At 42.2% G+C, this 21,368-nt stretch overlaps 1 protein-coding gene across 1 annotated transcript; it reads right to left on the reverse strand.

Annotated features, from left to right (window-relative positions):
- Positions 1–10,046: 10,046 nt before the first annotated feature.
- Positions 10,047–20,181, reverse strand: cav1 (caveolin 1). Its single transcript, XM_014125646.3, has 3 exons — positions 19,880–20,181; positions 18,937–19,107; positions 10,047–12,336 (listed from the first exon to the last, which is right to left on the reverse strand). Exons 1-3 carry the CDS (start codon positions 19,913–19,915, stop codon positions 11,995–11,997), a joined length of 549 nt encoding a protein of 182 aa, XP_013981121.1. The 5' UTR covers positions 19,916–20,181; the 3' UTR covers positions 10,047–11,994.
- Positions 20,182–21,368: the final 1,187 nt, after the last annotated feature.

Below are 21,368 nucleotides of genomic sequence, written 5' to 3' on the forward strand. Positions count from 1 at the left end.
GGAATGTTCTTTGCAACCTATGTGTATATCACAATAATATTCTTGCAAAATACCAGACTCCCATAACCATAACTTAATTCAATCTTCTGGGAACCTTTAAAGAACTTAGACCAAGTGTTCTGTCAACATTCTTACAACATTATAGGAATGTCCTGTGCAACCTAACTTCAACATTGTATGAATGTCATCACAACTGAGCACATTTTGTGTTTTGGGATCTTATCTCTGGTAATGTACCCACACTGTTCCCACAACCAAATTAAATGTTATTGGAACCTTTAAAGAACTCAGAAAACTCGGTAAACATTCTAGCAACATGAAAGGAATGTTTTGTGCACCCTGATACTAACATTATCTGAATGTCGGCACAACTAGAAAGTTTTAGTGATTGGGAGCCTATGTCTTGTCATATCCCCACAGTGTTAACCACAACCAAAATAAATATTCTGGGAACCTTTAAAGAACAGACAAAATGTGTTCTGGGAACGTTCTTGTAACATCAGGTGAATGTTTTTTGCACCCTAAAATAAATATTGCAGAATCACCCGAACAACTGGACAGTTTTTGTTGATATGGGGCATACAATATATTTTGTCATGTTCCCAATGCCCCCACCTGACTGTTTCCACAGCCTAATAAAACATTCTGGGAACCTTTAAAGAACAGACCAAATGTGTTCTAGGAATGTTATTGTAACATCAAGTAAATATTTTTTGCACCTGAAAAGAAACATTGTAGAATCATCCGAACAACAGGGCCCGGTTTCCCAAAAGCATCTTATGGCTAGGATCCTAGGATTCTAAGATTAACCTAACCTTAAGATGTTCTTGGGAAACCAGGCCGTGAACAGTTTTTGTGTTTTGGGAACATATCTTTTGTGATGTCCCCACAATGTTCCCACCAGACTTTTCCCACAACCTAATGAAACATTCTGGGAACAGATTAAATGTGTTCTAGGAATGTTCTTGCAATATCAGGCAATTGCTTTATACAAGCATTCTATAATCATCAGCACGACTGGACATTTTTTTTGTGTTATGAGAACATTTGTCGCGACCTAACAAATGTCCTGGGACCTTTCAAAGAACCAATGTTGGTTTGCTGGGTGGCATCCTTTATCTTGCTTTGTCTTGCCGTCATCTGATGAAATCACATTGTCATTGTTCATATCAGCCACTACCATGGCACAGAATCTGTAATAAAAGTAATGATCAGTGGAGTATTGCAAAGATGAACTGAATCCAAATTTTGTAAGATCTTAGACCATTTTCGTTGTGGTAAGATAGGCCTAAACTCACTGATAGTTCAATGGGTCCAAGTAATCAAAGCTAATTCAATTAAATTACCTTTTCTGCAATTAGTTTCAGGCCAGGGAGAAATGGAGCCAAATTTACATTGTCAAAACAACCCAAAATAAAACATTTACTACAATATGTTGAATTGTACGATTCACATTCTTTACCATTACACTCTAAATCTTTCTCCTCTCCAGGAGAATGCTCTCAGGTCTAGTTAAAATGTTTATGGGATGTCTTCAAGAGCTGTTAAAACCCCCAGCCGGCTTGTTTACCAGAGGAAACGGTCACAAAACAAACCACGCTCAAGTGGAGCCAAGCACGACTGAGTACCTCAGAGAGAGCATCTCTTAAACTATTCCACAAACTCGCTCACCCATCTGGGAGAAGCCAGGTCATGGTTCAGATTACAGGGAGGCTAGAGGGGGCTGGGCACCACCGTAACAATTCAGGGCCCACCATGAGAATTTTAATGTAAATGTAGAGATGGTACCAGCCATTTGGTAAGTAAGTGACAAAGGTATGGAACGTCTTTCTCCTTCCTGTCTGGCTTCTCGCCTTTCTGTCCACAGTAGGAGGAGGAGGACTATTCTGTTTAATGGACGACAAATCGAGGCACAGCATGTACAATAAACAGGTGGACATCAGCACAAGTTCTCTGAATTTTTGTCTTTCCTGACTCATTTTCCATCAGGCAGTACAATTGTGTTTTCAAAAATAAACAAAACAGTCAGAACTGGAATGCTTACAGACAGACAGACAGGTGAAGGGATGACTGGTTGTGCAGAGAGGAGAAACCAGGTGTGCTACAGGGAAAAGGAACATCTGTGAGGGGTGTAGTTAGTAGACACTGGGGCTGGAGGGGTTGGCCCACTGCCAGTCTTCCTGTGGTGTGATGTCACTGTCATCACCATCATCACTATTCGCTACCGCAACAGCTGATGGTGGATCAAGTCAAGATACTGTATCTAGACTTTGCATGGGTCCACAACCTGTTCGCCCTGACCCATTTTAGAGGAAGAGAAGAGAGAGAGAGAGAGAGAGAGAGAGAGAGAGAGAGAGAGAGAGAGAGAGAGAGAGAGAGAGAGAGAGAGAGAGAGTGAAAGGGAGAGAGAGAGAGAGAGAGAGAGAGAGAGAGAGAGAGAGAGAGAGAGAGAGATCAAATAAACGGAAACAGGTGGCTTAACAACAGGCACCAGGACATTGTCTCTGTCATTAGAGTGAACGGTCCAATAGAGAGAAAGAGGAGAGTGCCACTCTGCCACTTACAGTATTGTAAAAAGGGTCTGCCTTCAACTGAAGACATGGATTGTGGAGGAGGAAGAGTGATTTCCTCTTTGTGATGTGTTTCCACACCTATTTATCTTACAGTATGATGCTATGGACCATTATCATGTATGTTACACTCCTCCTGATGGAAAACAGCTGTTGTGTAGTAACCCCTCAGGGCAGGAAGCTGAGACAGTGTCTGCATCACCTAACCTCTGCTTTCCATTGTGTATGATGACTAATTCATAATTGGATAAATCATCCCTGGGAGAAGAAAGGACACCTCCAAGGCACCAACTTCTTGTCTTGTTCAGTGAAAGGAGGATGTAAGAAGTCATTTTTTCTGAAATGGAATGTGTCATTGGTTTGAACAGATTTACTCTTTGTAACCAAGATGCGTGTACTCTATGCATTGCTAATATATAATCTCTAGATGGCGCCATTGTACTGCTACATTAGCAGGCTACATGGGCAAAGACCTGACCAGTCACTCCAACAGAGCTGACAACTAAAGCAGCAAACAGACAATGAATAAATAAAATTAAAGAAGTAAATCATTACTTTAACGTAACAAATGTTTCTAAACTTTATCCTAACTCTAGTAGATAGCATTTTGATTCTCTATGTATACCAGTTGGTTATGGAGTGAGGCGTGAAGTTGATCATTGTTCAACAGTGGCCTGCTACTGTAAGTAACACTGATATCTTGGTGTTCTGTCATCCTCCTGTTATGTCTGCTTTGGGCTTGCTGTGTGAAGTTGTGTGAAGCTCTGGAAGGTCAATTCGCTCCTGCTGAGTTCTGCAAGGTTTCCTCTCTCACTACTGTAACCTACCTGTGGCTGGGACTGAGGGAAGCTTTCTCCACCCCTCCACCACTCTTAGCAGTAGTTTTCTGGGTCATGTATTCATTAGGTCACCAGTAATAAATGTAATAAAACATGTTGCATAAAAAGTGTGTTTCTTATTGGACAGTTTCAGGTATTCCCTCTCTGTTTCAGTCTATTTTCTTCCATTGGGTACCTATTGTTATAGTTAATGGACCATAGTCCAGTCCTGCCTAGCCTGCTGTGTTTATGCTGTGTGTGCTGCAATGATTCCACACCCCCTCTGGAAGGTCCAGGGAGGTCCCAAGCATAGAGTTAAAGTCACTATAACGGACAGAACATGGCATCCCGGAATGTTGACTTGAATGGCTATGTCTGTTTGTTCTAGTCTTTCTAATTCTATGGCCCTGAATAGCAGCTGTACTGTATATATGGCTGCTGTCTATACATTGCCATTAAAGTCCTGCTTAGCGGCTCAGGCCACTGACTATGTTAATCATGATGGACAAGACAATGTGAAAGGGGAAAATAGCATCAGAGGATTGTGCAACTTGAAATACTTTCCCCAGGTCATGATGCTGCTGATACTGTGGCAGTCTGGTAGTGAATAAAGGTACTTTTTAAGTGGAACTATATGGAGTTGTATAGGGAGTTTCTTGCCTCCGACGGCACTTCACTTACATGGTTTTTTAGTATAAATCAAGACTGAAATAGGTGCTGTTTTCTCAAACATTGCAGTGCATATTACTCAACTATTTGTTTCCCTGTTTCTGGTAACCATGGTGATGTGCCACCTACCGGGGGAAATAAACCCATGAGCAACATTGAAGGAGGATTGGCATAAGGCCTCATTGAGAAAGAAGGCCTGTAATAAAGTATGACTGCTTACTACATCTCAATAAGGGTTGAGACTGAAGCCACTGCGGTTGAGATGTTTACTCTCCTCTCTACTCTTGGTTTCCACTAGTAACTTAAAAGAAAAGTGGAATGGAATTCCCTTACTCTTTCACGATTAAAAGGGGGAGATAGATTATAGGGAAGTATACCGACAGAAGTCAAGTAAGCGGTAAGTGTCGAACCCTTGCAGCTAGGGTGCATATGACCCCGGCAGGGATGGATTAAGAAATCATAGGCCTCGAGGCTTCGTTTTTTTATTGCCCCCCTCACACACCATAATTTTCTGTAAACAAATCCATGCACCAAGATGCAATTTGATGCATGGTAAGTGTACTGTTAAAGTAAAAGCCCCTTTATAATAAAGCTATAAAAACATTTGTGATGTGGCATAGGCTAGAGTTGAAAAACAAATTAATGCAATTTTACCTAATTGACATCCATTTACATGACAAAAGACATTAGCTGATCTCTACACGATTACTGAAATGAGTGGCTACTCTGACTCTGACAGACTCAATCTGGTCTTGAATTCCAAAAAACTATAGCCCAGGCCAATGATGCGACACACAGATTGCAAAATATTAGGAAGAAATATATATTATAGACTACAGTAAGCTACTAAACAAATGTCCAGTGGCAGACTAACTCACCGAATGATGAAGATGAAGCCATAGGCTACTCACAGTGACAGCCGATGCATTCGTCGTCGTGGCAATAGCCATATCTCAAGATGAACTACTTGAAAAGCATTGCTGCTGTTCGCTAAAAACTGGGAGTTGTTGAGAAACATATGTTTCTATTGGTTCTACAGTCTGCAAACCTTCAGCCGCAACCAACCGTAGAAATATATATATAATCCATAGATGGCAGTTCCCATTCAAGTCAATACTAGCTGCCATTGCTAGCATACTCATGAGGTTAACAGTCAAATTGTCAGGGTAAGAGGTTTCAGAACTCTTCTATGGATTATATGTTTTTGGCCACAATGTGACAAGCTGTATATTTGGAGGGCATGCTGCCAAAACTGCTGCCCTCCCAACTGTAGGCATATTGGTAACTGCCAAAATAAAGGAAACACTTGAGTAAATGAGGGATACAAAGTATATGTTAGGGTGTGGGGTGCATTTTCCTGGCATGGTTTAAGTCCAATTGTAGAATCGATGCCAAGGCACATGGAAGCTGTTCTGGCAGCTTGTGGTGGCATAACACCATTTTAAGACACTTTATGTCGGTGTTTCCTTTATTTTTGCTGTTACCTCTATGTGCTTGTGATAAAACTTAATCCACAGTTATTTTATAGAAACTACATTATTTTCTCTGATGTATTTTGAACATTGAGAGCTCCTGTGGTTGAAGTAAAAAAATAACATAAATAAATAAATAAATAAATATATATATATATATATACATATAAACTCAGTAAAAAAAGAAAAGTCCCTTTTTCAGGACCCTGTCTTTCAAAGATAATTCGTAAAAATCCAAGTAACTTCACAGATCTTCATTGTAAAGGGTTTAAACACTGTTTCCCATGCTTGTTCAATGAACCATAATCAATTAATGAACATGCACCTGTGGAACGGTCGTTAACACACTAAAAGCTTACAGACGGTAGGCAAATAAGGTCACAGTTATGAAAACTTAGGACACTAAAGAGGCCTTTCTATTGACTCTGAAAAACACCAAAAGAAAGATGCCCAGGGCCCCTGCTCATCTGCGTGAACATGCCTTAGGCATGCTGCAAGGAGGCATGAGGACTGCAGATGTGACCAGTGCAAGACATCGCAATGTCCGACAGGACGGACAGCTGATCGTCCTCGCAGTGTAACAACACCTGCACAGGATCGGTACATCCGAACATCACACCTGCGGGACAGGTACAGGATGGCAACAACAACTGCCCGAGTTACACCAAGAACGCACAATCCCTCCATCAGTGCTCAGACTGTCCGCAATAGGCTGAGAGAGACTGGAGGGCTTGTAGGACTGTTGAAAGGCAGGTCCTCACCAGACTTGAGAGACTGGAGGGCTTGTAGGCCTGTTGAAAGGCAGGTCCTCACCAGACATCACCGGCAACAACGTCGCCTATGGGCACAAACCCACCTTCGCTGGACCAGACAGGACTGGCAAAAAGTGCTCTTCACTGACGAGTCGCGGTTTTGTCTCACCAGGGGTGATGGTCGGATTCTAATTTATCGCCGAAGGAATGAGCGTTACACCGAGGCTTGTACTCTGGAGCGAGAACGATTTGGAGGTGGAGGGTCCATCATGGTCTGGGGCGCTGTTTCACAACATCATCAGACTGAGCTTGTTGTCATTGCAGGCAATCTCAATGCTGTGTGTTACAGGGAAGACATCCTCCTCCCTCATGTGGTACCCTTCCTGCAGGCTCATCCTGACATGACCCTCCAGCATGACAATGCCACCAGCCATACTGCTCGTTCTGTGCGTGATTTTCTGCAAGATGGGAATGTCAGTGTTCTGCCATGGCCAGCGAAGAGCCCAGATCTCAATTCCATTGAGCACGTCTGGGACCTGTTGGATCGGAGGGTGAGGGCTAGGGACATTCCCCCCAGAAATGTCCGGGAACTTGCAGGTGCCTTGATGGAAGAGTGGGGTAACATCTCACAGCAAGAACTGGCAAATCTGGATCAGTCAATGAGGAGGAGATGCACTGCAGTACTTAATGCAGCTGGTGGCCACACCTGATACTGACTGTTACTTTTGATTTTGACCCCCCCTTTGTTCAGGGACACATTATTCAATTTCTGTTAGTCACACGTCTGCGGAACTTGTTCAGTTTATGTCTCAGTTGTTGAATCTTTTTATGTTCATACAAATATTTACACGTTAAGTTTGCCGAAAATAAACGCAGTTGACAGTGAGAGGACGTTTCTTTTTTTGCTGAGTTTATATACTACATATATAACATATATACAGTACCAGTCAAAAGTTTGGACACAAATACTCAATCAAGGGTTTTTCTTTATTTGGACTATTTTCTACGTTGTAGAATAACAGTGAAGACATCAAAACTATGAAATAACACATCTGGAATCATCTAGTCACCAAAAAAGTGTTAAACAAACAAAAATATATTTTGAATTTTAGATTCTTCAAAGTAGCCACCCTTTGCCTTGATGACAGCTTTGCACACTCTTGGCATTCTCTCAACCAGCTTCAACTGGAATGCTTTTCCAACAGCCTTGAAGGAGTTCCCACATATGCTGAGAACTTGTTGGCAGCTTTTCCTTCACTCTGCGTTCCAATTCATCCCAAACAATCTCAATTGGGTTCAGGTCGGGTGATTGTGGAGGCCAGGTCATCTAATGCAGCACTCCATCACTCTCCTTCTTGGTCAAATAGCCCTTACACAGCCTGGAGGTGTGTTGGGTCATTGTCTTGTTGAAAAACAAATGATAGTCCCATTAAGTGCAAACCAGATGGGAGGTGTATCGCTGCAGAATGCTGTTGTAGCCATGCTGGTTAAGTGTGCCTTGAATTCTAAATAAATTGCAGACAGCGTCACCAGCAAAGCACCCCCCACACCATCACACCTCCTCCTCCATGCTTCTCGGTGGGAATCACACATGCAGAGATCATCCATTCACCTACTCTGTGTTTCACAAAGACACGTCGGTTGGAACCAAAAATCTCACATTTGAACGTATTGTCCATTGCTTGTGTTTCTTGGCCCAAGCAACTCTCTTCTTATTATTGGTGTCCTTTTGTATTTTATTATTTAATATTTTTTATTTAACCTTTATTTAACTAGTAGTGGTTTCTTTGCAGCAATTCGACCATGAAGTCCTGTTTCACGCAGTCTCCTCTGAACAGTTGATGTTGAGATGTGTTTGTTACTTGAACTCTGTGAAGCATTTATTTGGGCTGCAATTTCTGAGGCTGGTAACTGGAAGGAACTTATCCTCCATAGCAGAGAAAACTCTGCGTCTTCCTTTCCTGTGGCGGTCCTCATGAGAGACAGTTTCATCATAGCGCTTGATGAAGAAACTTTCAAAGTTAAAATAAAGTGGTGATCCTAACTGACCTAAGACAAGGAATTTTTACTAGGATTAAATATCAGGAAGTGTGAAAAACTGAGTTTAAATGTATGTCTTAAAATACAAACAAACTGAAGGAGGGTTTATGTCTGGGAAAAATGAATTACAGTTATGATGAAAACTAAATATTAGGATTCTTTGTGAGTTAAACTTATCTGTCAATGCAAAGTTCTGTAAATGGCCAAATAGGCCTACAGAAGCTTTTTGAATGATATTGTCAACACATGTGGGTTGATTGACTGCTTTCCCTGTGTGTGTATCTAATTCTTAAACAGTGCTCCATCTTACAGTATAGGTGAATAATTATGTTGTAGCCTCAACATCCAGTGTTTTTACCTCAGGCTAGTCTTATGATCCAGATTGAGCTCCTCTTTGGAACAGTCTGCAAGTGTGAGCAGCAAGGATGCCTACAGCAAATGCTTGTGTTTTAAAAGACTTAAACCATTGGGAAGGTGCCCTTTTACAGAAAAACCACATGAATGTCATTCCGTTACAGAAAAACCACATGAATGTCATTCCGTTACAGAAAAACCACATGAATGTCATTCCGTTAGAGAAAAACCACATGAATGTCATTCCGTTAGAGAAAAACCACATGAATGTCATTCCGTTACAGAAAAACCACATGAATGTCATTCCGTTACAGAAAAACCACATGAATGTCATTCCGTTACAGAAAAATGCTGCAGACTTTGAGGCGCAGCAGAAAGTGGTTCCCTGTTCAGCTATAATTGTGTAAAATTCTGAAAATATGATTCCATTTGACCTGATCACTTAGTACAGGCTTTTACAATATGACCCAACCTGGGATTTTAACTCAAAACTTGTGGATTTGGGGAAGGCTGCTCGTTCTGCTGCGCCACAAAGTCTGTAGCAGTTCACTACACATTGATTACCTACAGTATAATACATCTCTGTACTTAGTAAAAGAGTGCCGTCTCCACTGCTATTTTACTTATCTGACTATTCTCTCATCATTGATTTAATTTACTTATTTCATTCATTTGAGTGTTTTCTGTATACTTGTCTAATGTTGGTGGGGCATATTATTCTGTTTCCATGTTACTCCTGAATCACTATGATAAATATAGTAGTTTTTCTTCAGTGTATTTTTTTTAAAGCTGAGATTTTCTTAAGTCCAAAGTGTAGGAATACAGGTGAAATCTGTCGTTGACAACAGACATGGTAGGCGTAAGACAAAGATTGGAATGCCGTGAACCAAGAGGTTGTGAGTCCAAATCCCAGGTGAGGACATGCTAAATAATAATTACTGTGTAAATAAACATACACAATGTAATTGTGTGTCAAATATTTAAGTTGTGACCACTGTATGTTAAAAGTGCTGTTTGAGTCTGTATCTTAATGAGTCCTGTGAAATTGTGAAAAATATTCACATGTGAAAATTTGAATCCACATGTGAAAGGTTATGTAATCATGTGAAATATCATCACATGTGAAGTGTTCCAAAATCACATGTTTTAATATGATTTCACAAAATACATTTTTATATACGCTAAAGTGTCTCTGTGTTCTGGGTTATTTTGCCTGTAGGCTTATTTGCACAATGTAGGCTAACATCAAGTTCTCTCTAAGGTCAAATAAATAAATAAGGTCAAAGTCACATGACAACATGACTGATTCACATGACTGATTCACAAACCAAAACATCACAAACAAAGAAGCAATACAAGTAGGCTAGCAGATTGGATTATACAAATGTTTAATGTGCACAGCGTGATGTGAGATTGTACAGTAAAAGCAAGGGAAGGAAAAATTCAATTTTAATATAAAAATACATATGACCTTTTCATCAAGTCAAAAAACAAATGAAATCAAGCAACGTGCTAATATTTACCATCTTCACAGACAGCAGGTAGACAAAAGCGGAAAAAGTCAAAGGAGACATCCCAAAATTGCACCATATTCCTTAGTGCACTACCTTTAAAACAGTTCCCATACTGAGCTTCGGTTAAAAGTAGTGCACTATATAGGAAATGGGGTGCCATTTGGGACGCAGACAAAGTGAGATTCATGTCAGTATAGAACAAAAACATGCTCCCATTCGTTGTCAAACAGCAGTGGTCTCAGGGGAGGGAGACCGGTTAGCTGATTGTCCTTGTTTGGTGGTGTATGTCCACAGCCAACAAGCAGAACGCTACACCAGACCAAACTAGTCAACCAGGGACTTAACTCATCCAAACTCATTTGGGGGAAAAACTAAATTGATTATATATGACAATGCTACTCAACTTGTGCATACATTGAGCAAGGCTAGCATAAAACAACAGAATTGAAACAAAGCTCAAAACAAAAGTTCTTCATCTTCAGAAAGTGTAGGAATTAAAAGCTATGGTTATTTAGCTACAGCTACCTCAATGTGTATCAACATTCGAGGTTCCATCCTGCTGTCCATTTTAGAAGAGAAGAGACCTCAATGGTATAAAAAAAAGATCCTAAGATGTGAATGTATTAAAACAAAGATCAAGTGATATTTCTCCCGAGATTCAAATTCAAACTTAAAAAACATTCTCGGTCACATAGAAACGATATGAAAACTGTATTTAAGACCTGGTTGTTGTCATGGAATTTAATCTCTCTGGCTTGTAGTAGAACTGGAGCTGAATGTTGATTATGATGTCATGATGTGGCACTGGGCTGAGGGCAGGGCAGGCTCTGTGAGTGAGGTTGTCCTATAGCTGTGTGTCTGTCTGGGCATATAGACTGACAGCAGTGTGTTAGTTGGCTCGGTGGCTTTGTGGCGGGGTGGCGGTGCATGCAGAAACAAGGGCAGGTTCAGTGTTTCAGACTGGGAGGCAGGGCAGGCATGGGGGGGGGGGGGGTGAGAGGGGGTCAGTGGGGGTAGGGAGGCTGAGAGGGAGGGGCGTTGATAAGGTTTTGGGTATAGGATTTTGTGCTGTGTCAGGTGGGATTTGTCTCTCAAAACAGCGCAGCGGGACAGGCACAGGGATATCCCTCCACCCCACCCAAACCATCCCCCTCCCAAAAACAGGCCCCAAACACACAAACCCAGCAGAGTGGACACCAATATCCATTATATGAGCCTATCAATCAATCAATTAATGAACTAGTCATTCAATCAATACCCCCTATTAAACAAGCTATAATCAGAGTGGACACCAACATCCATTATATGAGCCTATCAATCAACTTACTAGTCATTCAATCAATACCCCCTATTAAACAAGCTATAATCAGAGAGGGTCACACAGCATTTTGGAACAATGGAAGGAATGGATGGGGGGGGGGCTAGCGTGATGCTCCTGCAGTGATAAACAACGCTAACAAATACAGAATAAAAAACTAAAGAAAAACAAACAGAAAAACAAAGAGCCCAAGGAATGACCCTCGATGTAATCCTGTACCCCTGTTGGTTAAACCATTGTTGTGGAGGAAGAAAGAGAAGCGGGGCCAGATGCTCTCTATTACTCGGTCCCCTTACCTCCAACATCCCTACCACAGCACTGGAAATGTCTCACCTCTTCCTTTATCAGAAGTTGTTCCCTCTCTTCTCTTTTTCTTCTGGTGACTTCTCCCCCCTTTCAATCTGTGTTTAGTTATGGTTTCCACACCTCCCCTCCTTATTCCCTTCATCCCTTCCTCTTCCACTTCTTCCTCACTTCCTCGTCTTTTCTATACCCCCTTGGTGGTGCTGATGCGGATGCTGCTGAAACACTTGCCCATGGCTTCGAACAGCGGGTCGCAGAATGTGTGGACGCAGATGGAGTAGACGCGGCTGACACAGTGGATCTCGATCAGATAGCTCTTGACACACGGCACCACTGCCCAGATGTGGATGAAGGACAGGATGGCGAAGAAGATGCCCCAGACCAGCGCCAGCGGGATGCCCACCAGGGCAGTGAGGAGACGGTAGCACCAGTACTTGGTCACTGTGAAGGTGGTGAAGCTAGCCTTCCACACGCCGTCGAAGCTGTATGTGCCCTCAGGCTCTGCGATCACATCCTCAAAGTCCACCTGACAGGAGAGAAGAGTAATGGTTAAAATCAATGAATCAGCAATGATTCAATTAGACAGTCACTCTCAAAAACAAAAACTGATTAACAAGATTTAAAAAAATTAAAACAGCTGTTGTGCCCCTGTTTGTGCCCCTGTTCTGAAGTTACACAAGTACTAGAAATATTACAAGAGATGTATGTCTCCTCATAGTGACTGGTACGAGCAGTCAAACCAGGTCAAACTACCCTCCCTCCCACCCACCCTCCTACCCCACCCTTCACAAAACATTTTGTGATTGCTACACATGCTGTATGAGGCCCTCCTACTCTCTCTACCCTCTTTAAATCATCTCTTCACATTCCTGACAGACAGAGCTGATACACAAGACAGAGACACATACTGTAGAAGTGTCTGAATCAGAGGGCAAATAGCCGGCACCCTATTCCCAAGATAGTGCAGTGCAGTACTTTTGGTCAGAGCCATCAACCTATTCCCAAGTACTGGTTTTGGTCAGAACCAGCCAGCACCCTATTCCAATTCAATATAGGGGCACAGTTCAGTTTACAAGGCCCTTCTCTACCCTGGAGTTTTCTCTAATACAGTTCAGTTTACAAGGCCCTTCTCTACCCTGGAGTTCTCTCTAATACAGTTCAGTTTACAAGGCCCTTCTCTACCCTGGAGTTTTCTCTAATACAGTTCAGTTTACAAGGCCCTTCTCTACCCTGGAGTTTTCTCTAATACAGTTCAGTTTACAAGGCCCTTCTCTACCCTGGAGATTTCTCTAATACAGTTCAGTTTACAAGGCCCTTCTCTACCCTGGAGTTCTCTCTAATACAGTTCAGTTTACAAGGCCCTTCTCTACCCTGGAGTTTTCTCTAATACAGTTCAGTTTACAAGGCCCTTCTCTACCCTGGAGTTTTCTCTAATACAGTTCAGTTTACAAGGCCCTTCTCTACCCTGGAGTTTTCTCTAATACAGTTCAGTTTACAAGGCCCTTCTCTACCCTGGAGTTTTCTCTAATACAGTTCAGTTTACAAGGCCCTTCTCTACCCTGGAGTTTTCTCTAATGCAGTTCAGTTTACAAGGCCCTTCTCTACCCTGGAGTTTTCTCTAATACAGTTCAGTTTACAAGGCCCTTCTCTACCCTGGAGTTTTCTCTAATACAGTTCAGTTTACAAGGCCCTTCTCTACCCTGGAGTTTTCTCTAATACAGTTCAGTTTACATTCACCACGTAAGAGCCTCCAAGGTCCTGTATTAAAGTCCTCCCAGCTACAGTGTATGTGGAGGTCTCTAGTACCTACATGTAGAAAAGAGAAGCCGGATGGGCCCCAGTGAGGTAAACCATGACATTTATTTATTTTCAGTGTAAACAGACTTCTCAGGCGATCGATGGGTTTGCGACGTGCCTCCCAAGTACCCATGACCTCATACACGTTTTAGTGCAGACTGTAAAGTGGAAAAACACACATGCTTGCTCTCGCTCTCTCTCTTTCTCTTTTTCTCAGTCTCTCTCTCGTACTACCACTCTCACTACCCCTCTCTCGCTCTCTCTCTCTCTTTCTCTTTTACTCTCTTCTTTGCTACCAAGCCCATGATACAGCAAATATTTATTTTACAGTTACTTATTGCGTGTGTGTTTTGTCTGTGAGAGACGTGCCGCTGTCAGAGGGTTTAACATCACCTGTGTCTAGTGTATTTTCAATATCAAATTGAACATTTTCCTCTATGCAAAATAGGTCTTTGTTCATTTCATTCACTAGCCAATCCTTCCAGCTATTACTGTGTACACAGGGAGCTTACTAAACTAAACAGGCTAAACTTATGGGATAAAATAACAGTTGGCGGTGAAACTCTTTAATATAAATCTCATCATTCTTTACGCCGCAAAACCCAGCAACATCCATTTCATTTTCCAGAGCCATACATCTTGAGTACTGTATTGTACAAAGCCTTCGGAAAAAGTTCAGACCCCTTGACTTTTTCCACATTTTGTTATGTTACAGGCTTATTCTAAAATGGATTAAATAAAACAAAATCCTCAGCAATCTACACACAATACCCCACAATGACAAAGCAAAAACAGGTTTTCTAGAAATGTTGGAAACTTTATTACAAATAAAAAACAGAAATACCTTATTTACATAAGTATTCAGACCCTTTGCTAGTGCATCCTGTTTCCATTGGTCATCCTTGAGGTGTTTCTACAACTTGATTGGAGTCCACCTGTGGTAAATTCAATTGATTGGACATGATTTGGAAAGGCACACACCTGTCAAATAAGGTCCCACAGTTGACAGTGCATGTCAGAGCAAAAACCAAGCCATGAGGTCAAAGGAATTGTCCGTTGAGCTCCAAGACATAATTGTGCCGAGGCACAGATCTGGGGAAGGGTACCAAAAACATTCTGTGTCCCCAAGAACACAGTGGCTTCCATCATTCTTAAATGGAAGAAGTTTGGAACCACCAAGACTCTTCCTAGAACTGTCCGCCCGGCCAAACTGAGCAATTGGGGGAGAAGGGTCTTGGTCAGGGAGGTGATCAAGAACCCGATGGTCATTCTGGCAGAGCTCTGGTTCCTCTGTGGAGATGGGAGAACCTTCCAGAAGGACAACCATCTCTGCAGCACTCCACCAATTAGGCCTTTATGGTAGAGTGACCAGATGGAAGCCACTCCTCAGTAAAAGACACAAGACAGCCCACTTGGAGTTTGCCAAAAGGCACCTAAAGTCTCTCAGACTATGAGAAACAAGATTCTCTGGTCTGATGAAACCAAGATTGAACTCTTTGGCCTGAATGCCAAGCGTCACGTCTGGAGGAAACCTGGCACCATCCCTACAATGAAGCATGCTGGTGGCAGCATTATACTGTGGGGGTGTTTTTCAGCGGCAGGGACTGGGAGACTAGTCAGGATCGAGGCAAAGATGAATGGAGCAAAGTACAGAGAGATCCTTGATGAAAACCTTCTCCAGAGCGCTCATGATGTCAGACTGGGGCGAAGGTTCACCTTCCAAAAGGACAACGACCCTAAGCACACAGCCAAGATAACGCAGGAGTGGCTTCGGAACAAGTCTCTGAATGTCCTTGAGTGCCAGAGCCCGGGCTTGAACCCGGTCTAACATCTCTGGAGAGACCTGAAAATAGCTGTGCATCCATCATGACAGAGAAAAGTACAGACACAGCTTGAGAGGATCTGCAGAGACGAATAGGAGAAACTCCGCAAATACAGGTGTGTCAAGCTTGTCATACCCAAGAAGACTCGAGGCTGTAATCGCTACAAAAGGTGCTTCAACAAAGTACTGAGTAAAGGGTCTGAATACTTTTGTAAATGTGATATTTCAGTTTTTATATTTAATACATTTGCAAAAAGAAAAGAAAATAACTGTTTTTTCTTTGTCATTATAGGTATTGTATGTAGATTGATGAGTAAAAAAAACGATTTAATCAATTTTAGAATAAGGCAGTAACCTAACAAAATGTGGAAAAAGTCAAGGGGTCTGAATACTTTCCGAAGGCACTGTCGGCTCACAGACACAGCTTCCATCACTTGGATGGAGAATAAATGAGAGGTCTGTGTAGAATGGTTCTGATGAGGGTTGTCAGCAGCTGAAATGTAACGTTTAAAAATTTTCAAAAACATAAAAAGCTTTTAATTGTAAGCGAGAGTGCCTATGTTTTTCTAAAGCCCAGTTTAGAAAAACATTAATATAAGATAAGATAAATGTTTTTTCACAAGGAGTTGTTATTACTTTGCTATTGCTATGGATGATTGAACTATAGTGAACAGAGAAGAAGATTCTTCATTAGAAACACCCCTAGGTAATATGGAGGGAAAGCCAAGCAGTATATTCTTTCTTTCTTCTTTATTTATTGGTGGGCAAGTCATGGTTGGCTAGATAGATACAATGTCTCAGCCCCTATCACCCCTTTAGGGATTTGGCATACAGTACAACAAACTAGTTCTCAGGAACAACATGTGAGCAGTCTGGTTGGCTGAAATCTGGAGAGAGACCTGTAATATATTTTTCCATTCTGTCCCTAGAGTGCTGAATGCCTCAGTTCAGTGTTTCCTCCACCATTGTGTAAGTAGGGCGGGCCATCCCTACTTAGCTCTGTTTGCCCCCACCTGAAATAAATAATTTGGCTTCAATTGATTTCAACTGAAATTGTTGCTTAATAAATTAGCCCTGAATGTTGATTTGGAGCCTTTGTTTACAACCCACCTGGACAATCTAAGAGAAACTCTGCCTCCGCTTGTCCATTAAGCCTGAATGTCTTCATTTCCCAATATAATGTGCCTCCCGCCTCCCTCCTCAGGGAGTCCCGGCATTCTTGAGAGTTTGGAAGGGAGATGTTAACTAGCGGCTGGTTAGCGAGCCAATCGCTGCTGTCTGCGTTGCACAGTGTGGTCATGGGTATGTCTGCTCAGCTCCACTCAGACTCAGCCCCATCGGGGTTTAACAGAAGGCTGCCTGGCCATAGGCTATATAAAGAACCAGGCTTTATGAGAGGAAAATATTCTATTCCCAGGGCAAACTCTCCAAACTCCGCATGGATTTCATTGATGGTGATTCTTTGATGTGGCCGGTTGAGGGAGTGCAGCTGCCGAAATTCCAACTATAAGATCTACTGGTCCACATGGTTCTGCAGAAGGAGAGAGACTAGGGGGTGTGTGTGTGTGTGTGTGTGTGTGTGTGTGTGTGTGTGTGTGTGTGTGTGTGTGTGTGTGTGTGTGTGTTTTCCCTGTTGTACATAACAGCAGCATAGTGAGGGCACCCCAAACACACACCTCCATTGACAACAACAACATTTAGAACTCCAAACCTCTATAGCCTGGGAGGATACATGTGATTTCAGATGATTACACTAGCGGTCTGTAGATTTGATTAAAAGAGCAGAATCATAAGGCTGTATTCTATTCTGAGCATACTGGAGAGTCTGACTCACTGTCACAATGGGTTGGTAGGAAGCCAGAGAACAAGACAGAGGGAGAGAGTGTAATGTTCATGGTTCATTTTTTATTTTCTTTATTGTTTATTTCACTTTTGTTTATTATCTATTTCACTTGCATAAACATATGTTTCCCATGCCCAATAAACCCCTTTGAATTTAATTGAGAAAGGGGAGAGAGAGAGAGAGAGAGAGAGAGAGAGAGAGAGAGAGATCATTTTTTTTACAACTATCTCTACTTTTATCTAAATTGTGTGGGTTGGGTTCTCTGTTACCATTAACATACAATATTCTCTTTTTATATGAACGAACCTATTGAAATGAAATGGAGAAACTGCACACCAGGAGGGAGACTAGGAGACAAGGGAGAGAGCTTATTGTTTATTTCACTTTTGTATGTTATCTACTTCACTTGCTTTGGCAATGTTAACATATGTTTCCCATGCCAATAAAGCCCCTTGAATTGAATTGAGAGAATGTGGTCATTGCTCCCTAGTTGACGCATCCCTGTGAATTGCAGAGAGGGAGGGAGAGAGACAAAGGGGGATATAGGACAGAGCAGTGGGAGGGGGAGGAGAGGGGAGAGAGAGGGAGATCCTTTGGCCTGCCTGCTGCTGCAGCTATTTGGGTGTTTCCCAGTTTTATGAAGGCAAAGTTCACTACTTCAAACGGCTGACCCTCTCCCAGTAGTAACTGACTCTTTTCTGATCAAACAATAACCCAGCTGGACATGAGGATAGACGGACAGTCTATGTCCCAAGTGGCACCGTATTTCCTATGTAGAGCACTACTTTTGAACAGGGCCATAAGGCATATGATGCCATTTGGGACACAGACTCTGACTGTGTCACCTGAGCCTTTCTGTTCCCACCAACGCATGACATGTCGTTTTCACAAGTACCACATAAACGTCAGCGAGGGTTTCTCTCAACAAACTCATATTTTACATAAACACAAAATGGACACAGTGTGGTTGGAGTCTACTTTGGAAATAAGTTTGCTCTGCAATAACTCACTCACTGAATATGAGGCACGTGTAACGATAAAACAAGGACTGTGAGAACATTTTCTTAAAACAACAGAAAATTCGTGATGTTTCCTCCATTCCAAAACTGGAGCAAGGATGTTCGGCTAAAGACTGCAGCCGCACCAGCAAAATAGGCAAGAGACGCTGCTGCGTACGCATCACATTTACGCATGTGTTGAGCCCTTCAAAAACCTATTCTGATCCATGTAAACCATTGTAAACTGGTGTCATGAATCCGAAAAACTCATAGTATAGTCTACACACGAGAATGCCATGCGACCCACCAACCAGTACTTTGGTACGCGCGCAGCTTACTATGCATATTTAGCAGCTCCTAGCCTGCCCAGTAATCGTGCGAGTGACATTTTCCAGTCCTCCTGGGTATATTATAATGGGAACATTCATAATATAATGTGTCCAAGTACAAAACCAACTCACATGCAATATTGGAACTGAAGTAGTTCTAGCCTAAACCACGATTTGATACCAAAAAAAATAGTATAATCGTATCAAACCAGTCTAATAAATAAAGTAAATAAAAAGATCCAAAGTGAAATCTTACTAGGCGAAAAAAATCCACGAACAATTATTTCCCTTCATGGGTAAATATACCGTCTACGGCCTGGTTCGGTGTTGGACTCACCTTTACAACGTCGTCGTTTATGTGCTTGGGGTCCCGGTTCACCAGGTCGATCTCTTTCGTATGGACATCCTGCATCGTCTTCATCCCGCTCATACTGTCATTATCCATGTCTTTGTTATTAGGTTTATAAATGTTCCCTTGTTTTCTGATGAACGGCGAGTGCAGAAATTCCTGTGTGTCCGGAGGTGAAGAAGAGAAGCGTTATAAGTTTATAAGGCAGAGAGGCAGAGAAGGTCGACTTGACCGGAGCGCACCAGAGTTAGCAGCCTGTCCCAGCCTGAGATGGTTTTAAAAGGGTAGCACCACACCCCTCAATAGCAGAGATCCGTCTCTCACCGCAAGGGGTCATCTCCAAGCGCTCACACAATGCGTGCGTAAAGATCGTTCGGCTGGCCATTCTCTGTAAACGCAGAACCTTTCTCACATAAGGCATCAAACGCGTATTTTCACTAATGTAAACTGTCATCAACTTTTAATGGAAATTGCATTTTCGATTGACTTTGTCTAATATAATTAACATTCTAACCAAAACTTTGACAGACTTCTAAATTCGCACAAAATGTGTGTTTCAAGTGGATTAAAAATGAAATAACGCACAGAATCTTAGAAGCGTAGGCTAGTTAATAAATAACTGTAAATGTATCATGCCAGTGCTAATGGAGACGAGAGGGGCTTGCACATTTGCCCAGTGGGAGTGGGAGTAACGTTCACAACTAGGTGCCAAAAAAGATTGGCAACTAGCGCTTTGGAGTTAAAAATGTTCCAGTTTCCCAATCTTCCAAGGGCATGTTCGATAAATGTCACAATGAGAATGAGCCAGAGAAAATGTGTTGCTCACAGATTATTCAATATCCATAATAAAAGTACAGATATAGTAAAAATGAAAAATGTCAAATAAAAAGTTGGATTGTGACAGGATACAGAGTCCAAAAGAAAACCTTACCTCGTCAGTTTCGCCGTCCTTGAGTCCGCCAGTCATGCTGTCCCGCGCCTGAAGTGCTAACACACCCGTTTGTTGTTGAAGCAAGACCGTGTCAGCTTAACAGAGGGAGCAAATCAACAGGAGGAGGCGTGGGGACTGTTTGTTAACGACTTGGGGGCTCCTCCGGGGATATTACCAAATCCTATCGCTTATCTTTACGTTGCGCTCATTGAACGCAAAATTCATGTTAAGGCGCCGGAGAGACCTGAGTGAGAAATCTCGGCGTGCCTCTGCATGGACTTAATGAATGCTCGTCTTATTCATTCAGTAGTCACCTGTTTAGACAAGCAGTGCAGCGGGATGAAACTGTAACCCGTCATTAACCTACTGCTCAACACATTACGCAGGAGCTAATGGTGGAGAAACTGACCTGATCTGTTCAACTACTAAGATTATGTTTTCAATTTGGCCTGTGTGTGTGCAATGTGTCGTTTCTGCTGGCTGCTGTCTTTCCTAAATAAACTGAGAGATTGATATCCCCCAGCCCTAACCTGTTCTGGTCATGGTAGTATATTTACATTCCTTTATCTGATTCTCTGCCAGGGAAACAACTCAGCTTGATTTGGAAATGACATCAGTCCCAGAGACATAACAGTCATGTCAGGGGTATTTTCAGCCTGTGTGTGTGTGTATGTGTGAGAGAGAGTGTATGGGGGTTGTAATTGGTAACCTAGGCTACACAGTACTGTCCCTCTTCATTGCAGAACTCAGTCACTAGAAGTTGACTGTAGCCATTCTCTAGGGAAGAGAACCAGATCAGTGGGAATCTACAGCAGAGTTAGCTAAGGTCTAGACTATACAAAAAGTCAGTGTCCAGCTTTCATTTATAAAAAGGTTCTTTAGGATCATCTTCAATGTCTCTGAGAAGAAAACTGTCTTTAGACACAGTACTGCTGTATACAAAAAAGGGAGACAGCTGCTTTTTCTTATCGGTCTTGTATCAGTGCTATTTGTGCAAGATAGATGGTTCTGGAAAATATGCCTTCTGGCTCCAGATCACACAGTCAGTACCCAAATGTAGAAGAAAGAAGACCCATTCCTCTTGTCTTTGGCATCAGGGAACAGTGTAAATGAATACACTTCACATTAGACTGAAGACCTGTAACCAGGGGGATAACCGTAGGCAGAAGGTACATGTGTTGACCCAGATACGTTGAAGGCTCATAAGTCAAACAACTCATACATCTGGGGCATTTTGCTGGACGAACGTTGTAGAACCATCATCGCAGTATGGAATATTTTTCACATTCTACCGAATCAGTAGAATGTTGTCTGTGTGTAAACCTGCAGATTATCAGTATGGAATATTCTTCCAAGTCGGTATTGTGCTGTGTGTAAACCTGTAGGTTATAAACTGAGGCCCAGGTCATACTCCATAGGCCCACAGGCAGAGGCAGCTCTTCTCCTCTCTATATAGGAAAGTGTCTTGTGCAATCAGACCAGCTCAGTT

The sequence above is a fragment of the Salmo salar genome, chromosome 10 (assembly GCF_965601325.2).
Source record: "Salmo salar chromosome 10, fSalSal1, whole genome shotgun sequence".
Taxonomy (NCBI): Eukaryota; Metazoa; Chordata; class Actinopteri; order Salmoniformes; family Salmonidae; genus Salmo; species Salmo salar.

Coding starts and splice junctions, on each gene's coding strand:
- cav1 (XM_014125646.3), bottom strand. CDS start 19,915: ATGACTGGCGGACTCAAGGACGGCGAAACTGACGAG. Junction 19,108..19,879: donor AGGACGGCGAAACTGACGAG/GTAAGGTTTTCT, acceptor CCGGACACACAG/GAATTTCTGCACTCGCCGTT. Junction 12,337..18,936: donor TAAACGACGACGTTGTAAAG/GTGAGTCCAACA, acceptor CTCTCCTGTCAG/GTGGACTTTGAGGATGTGAT.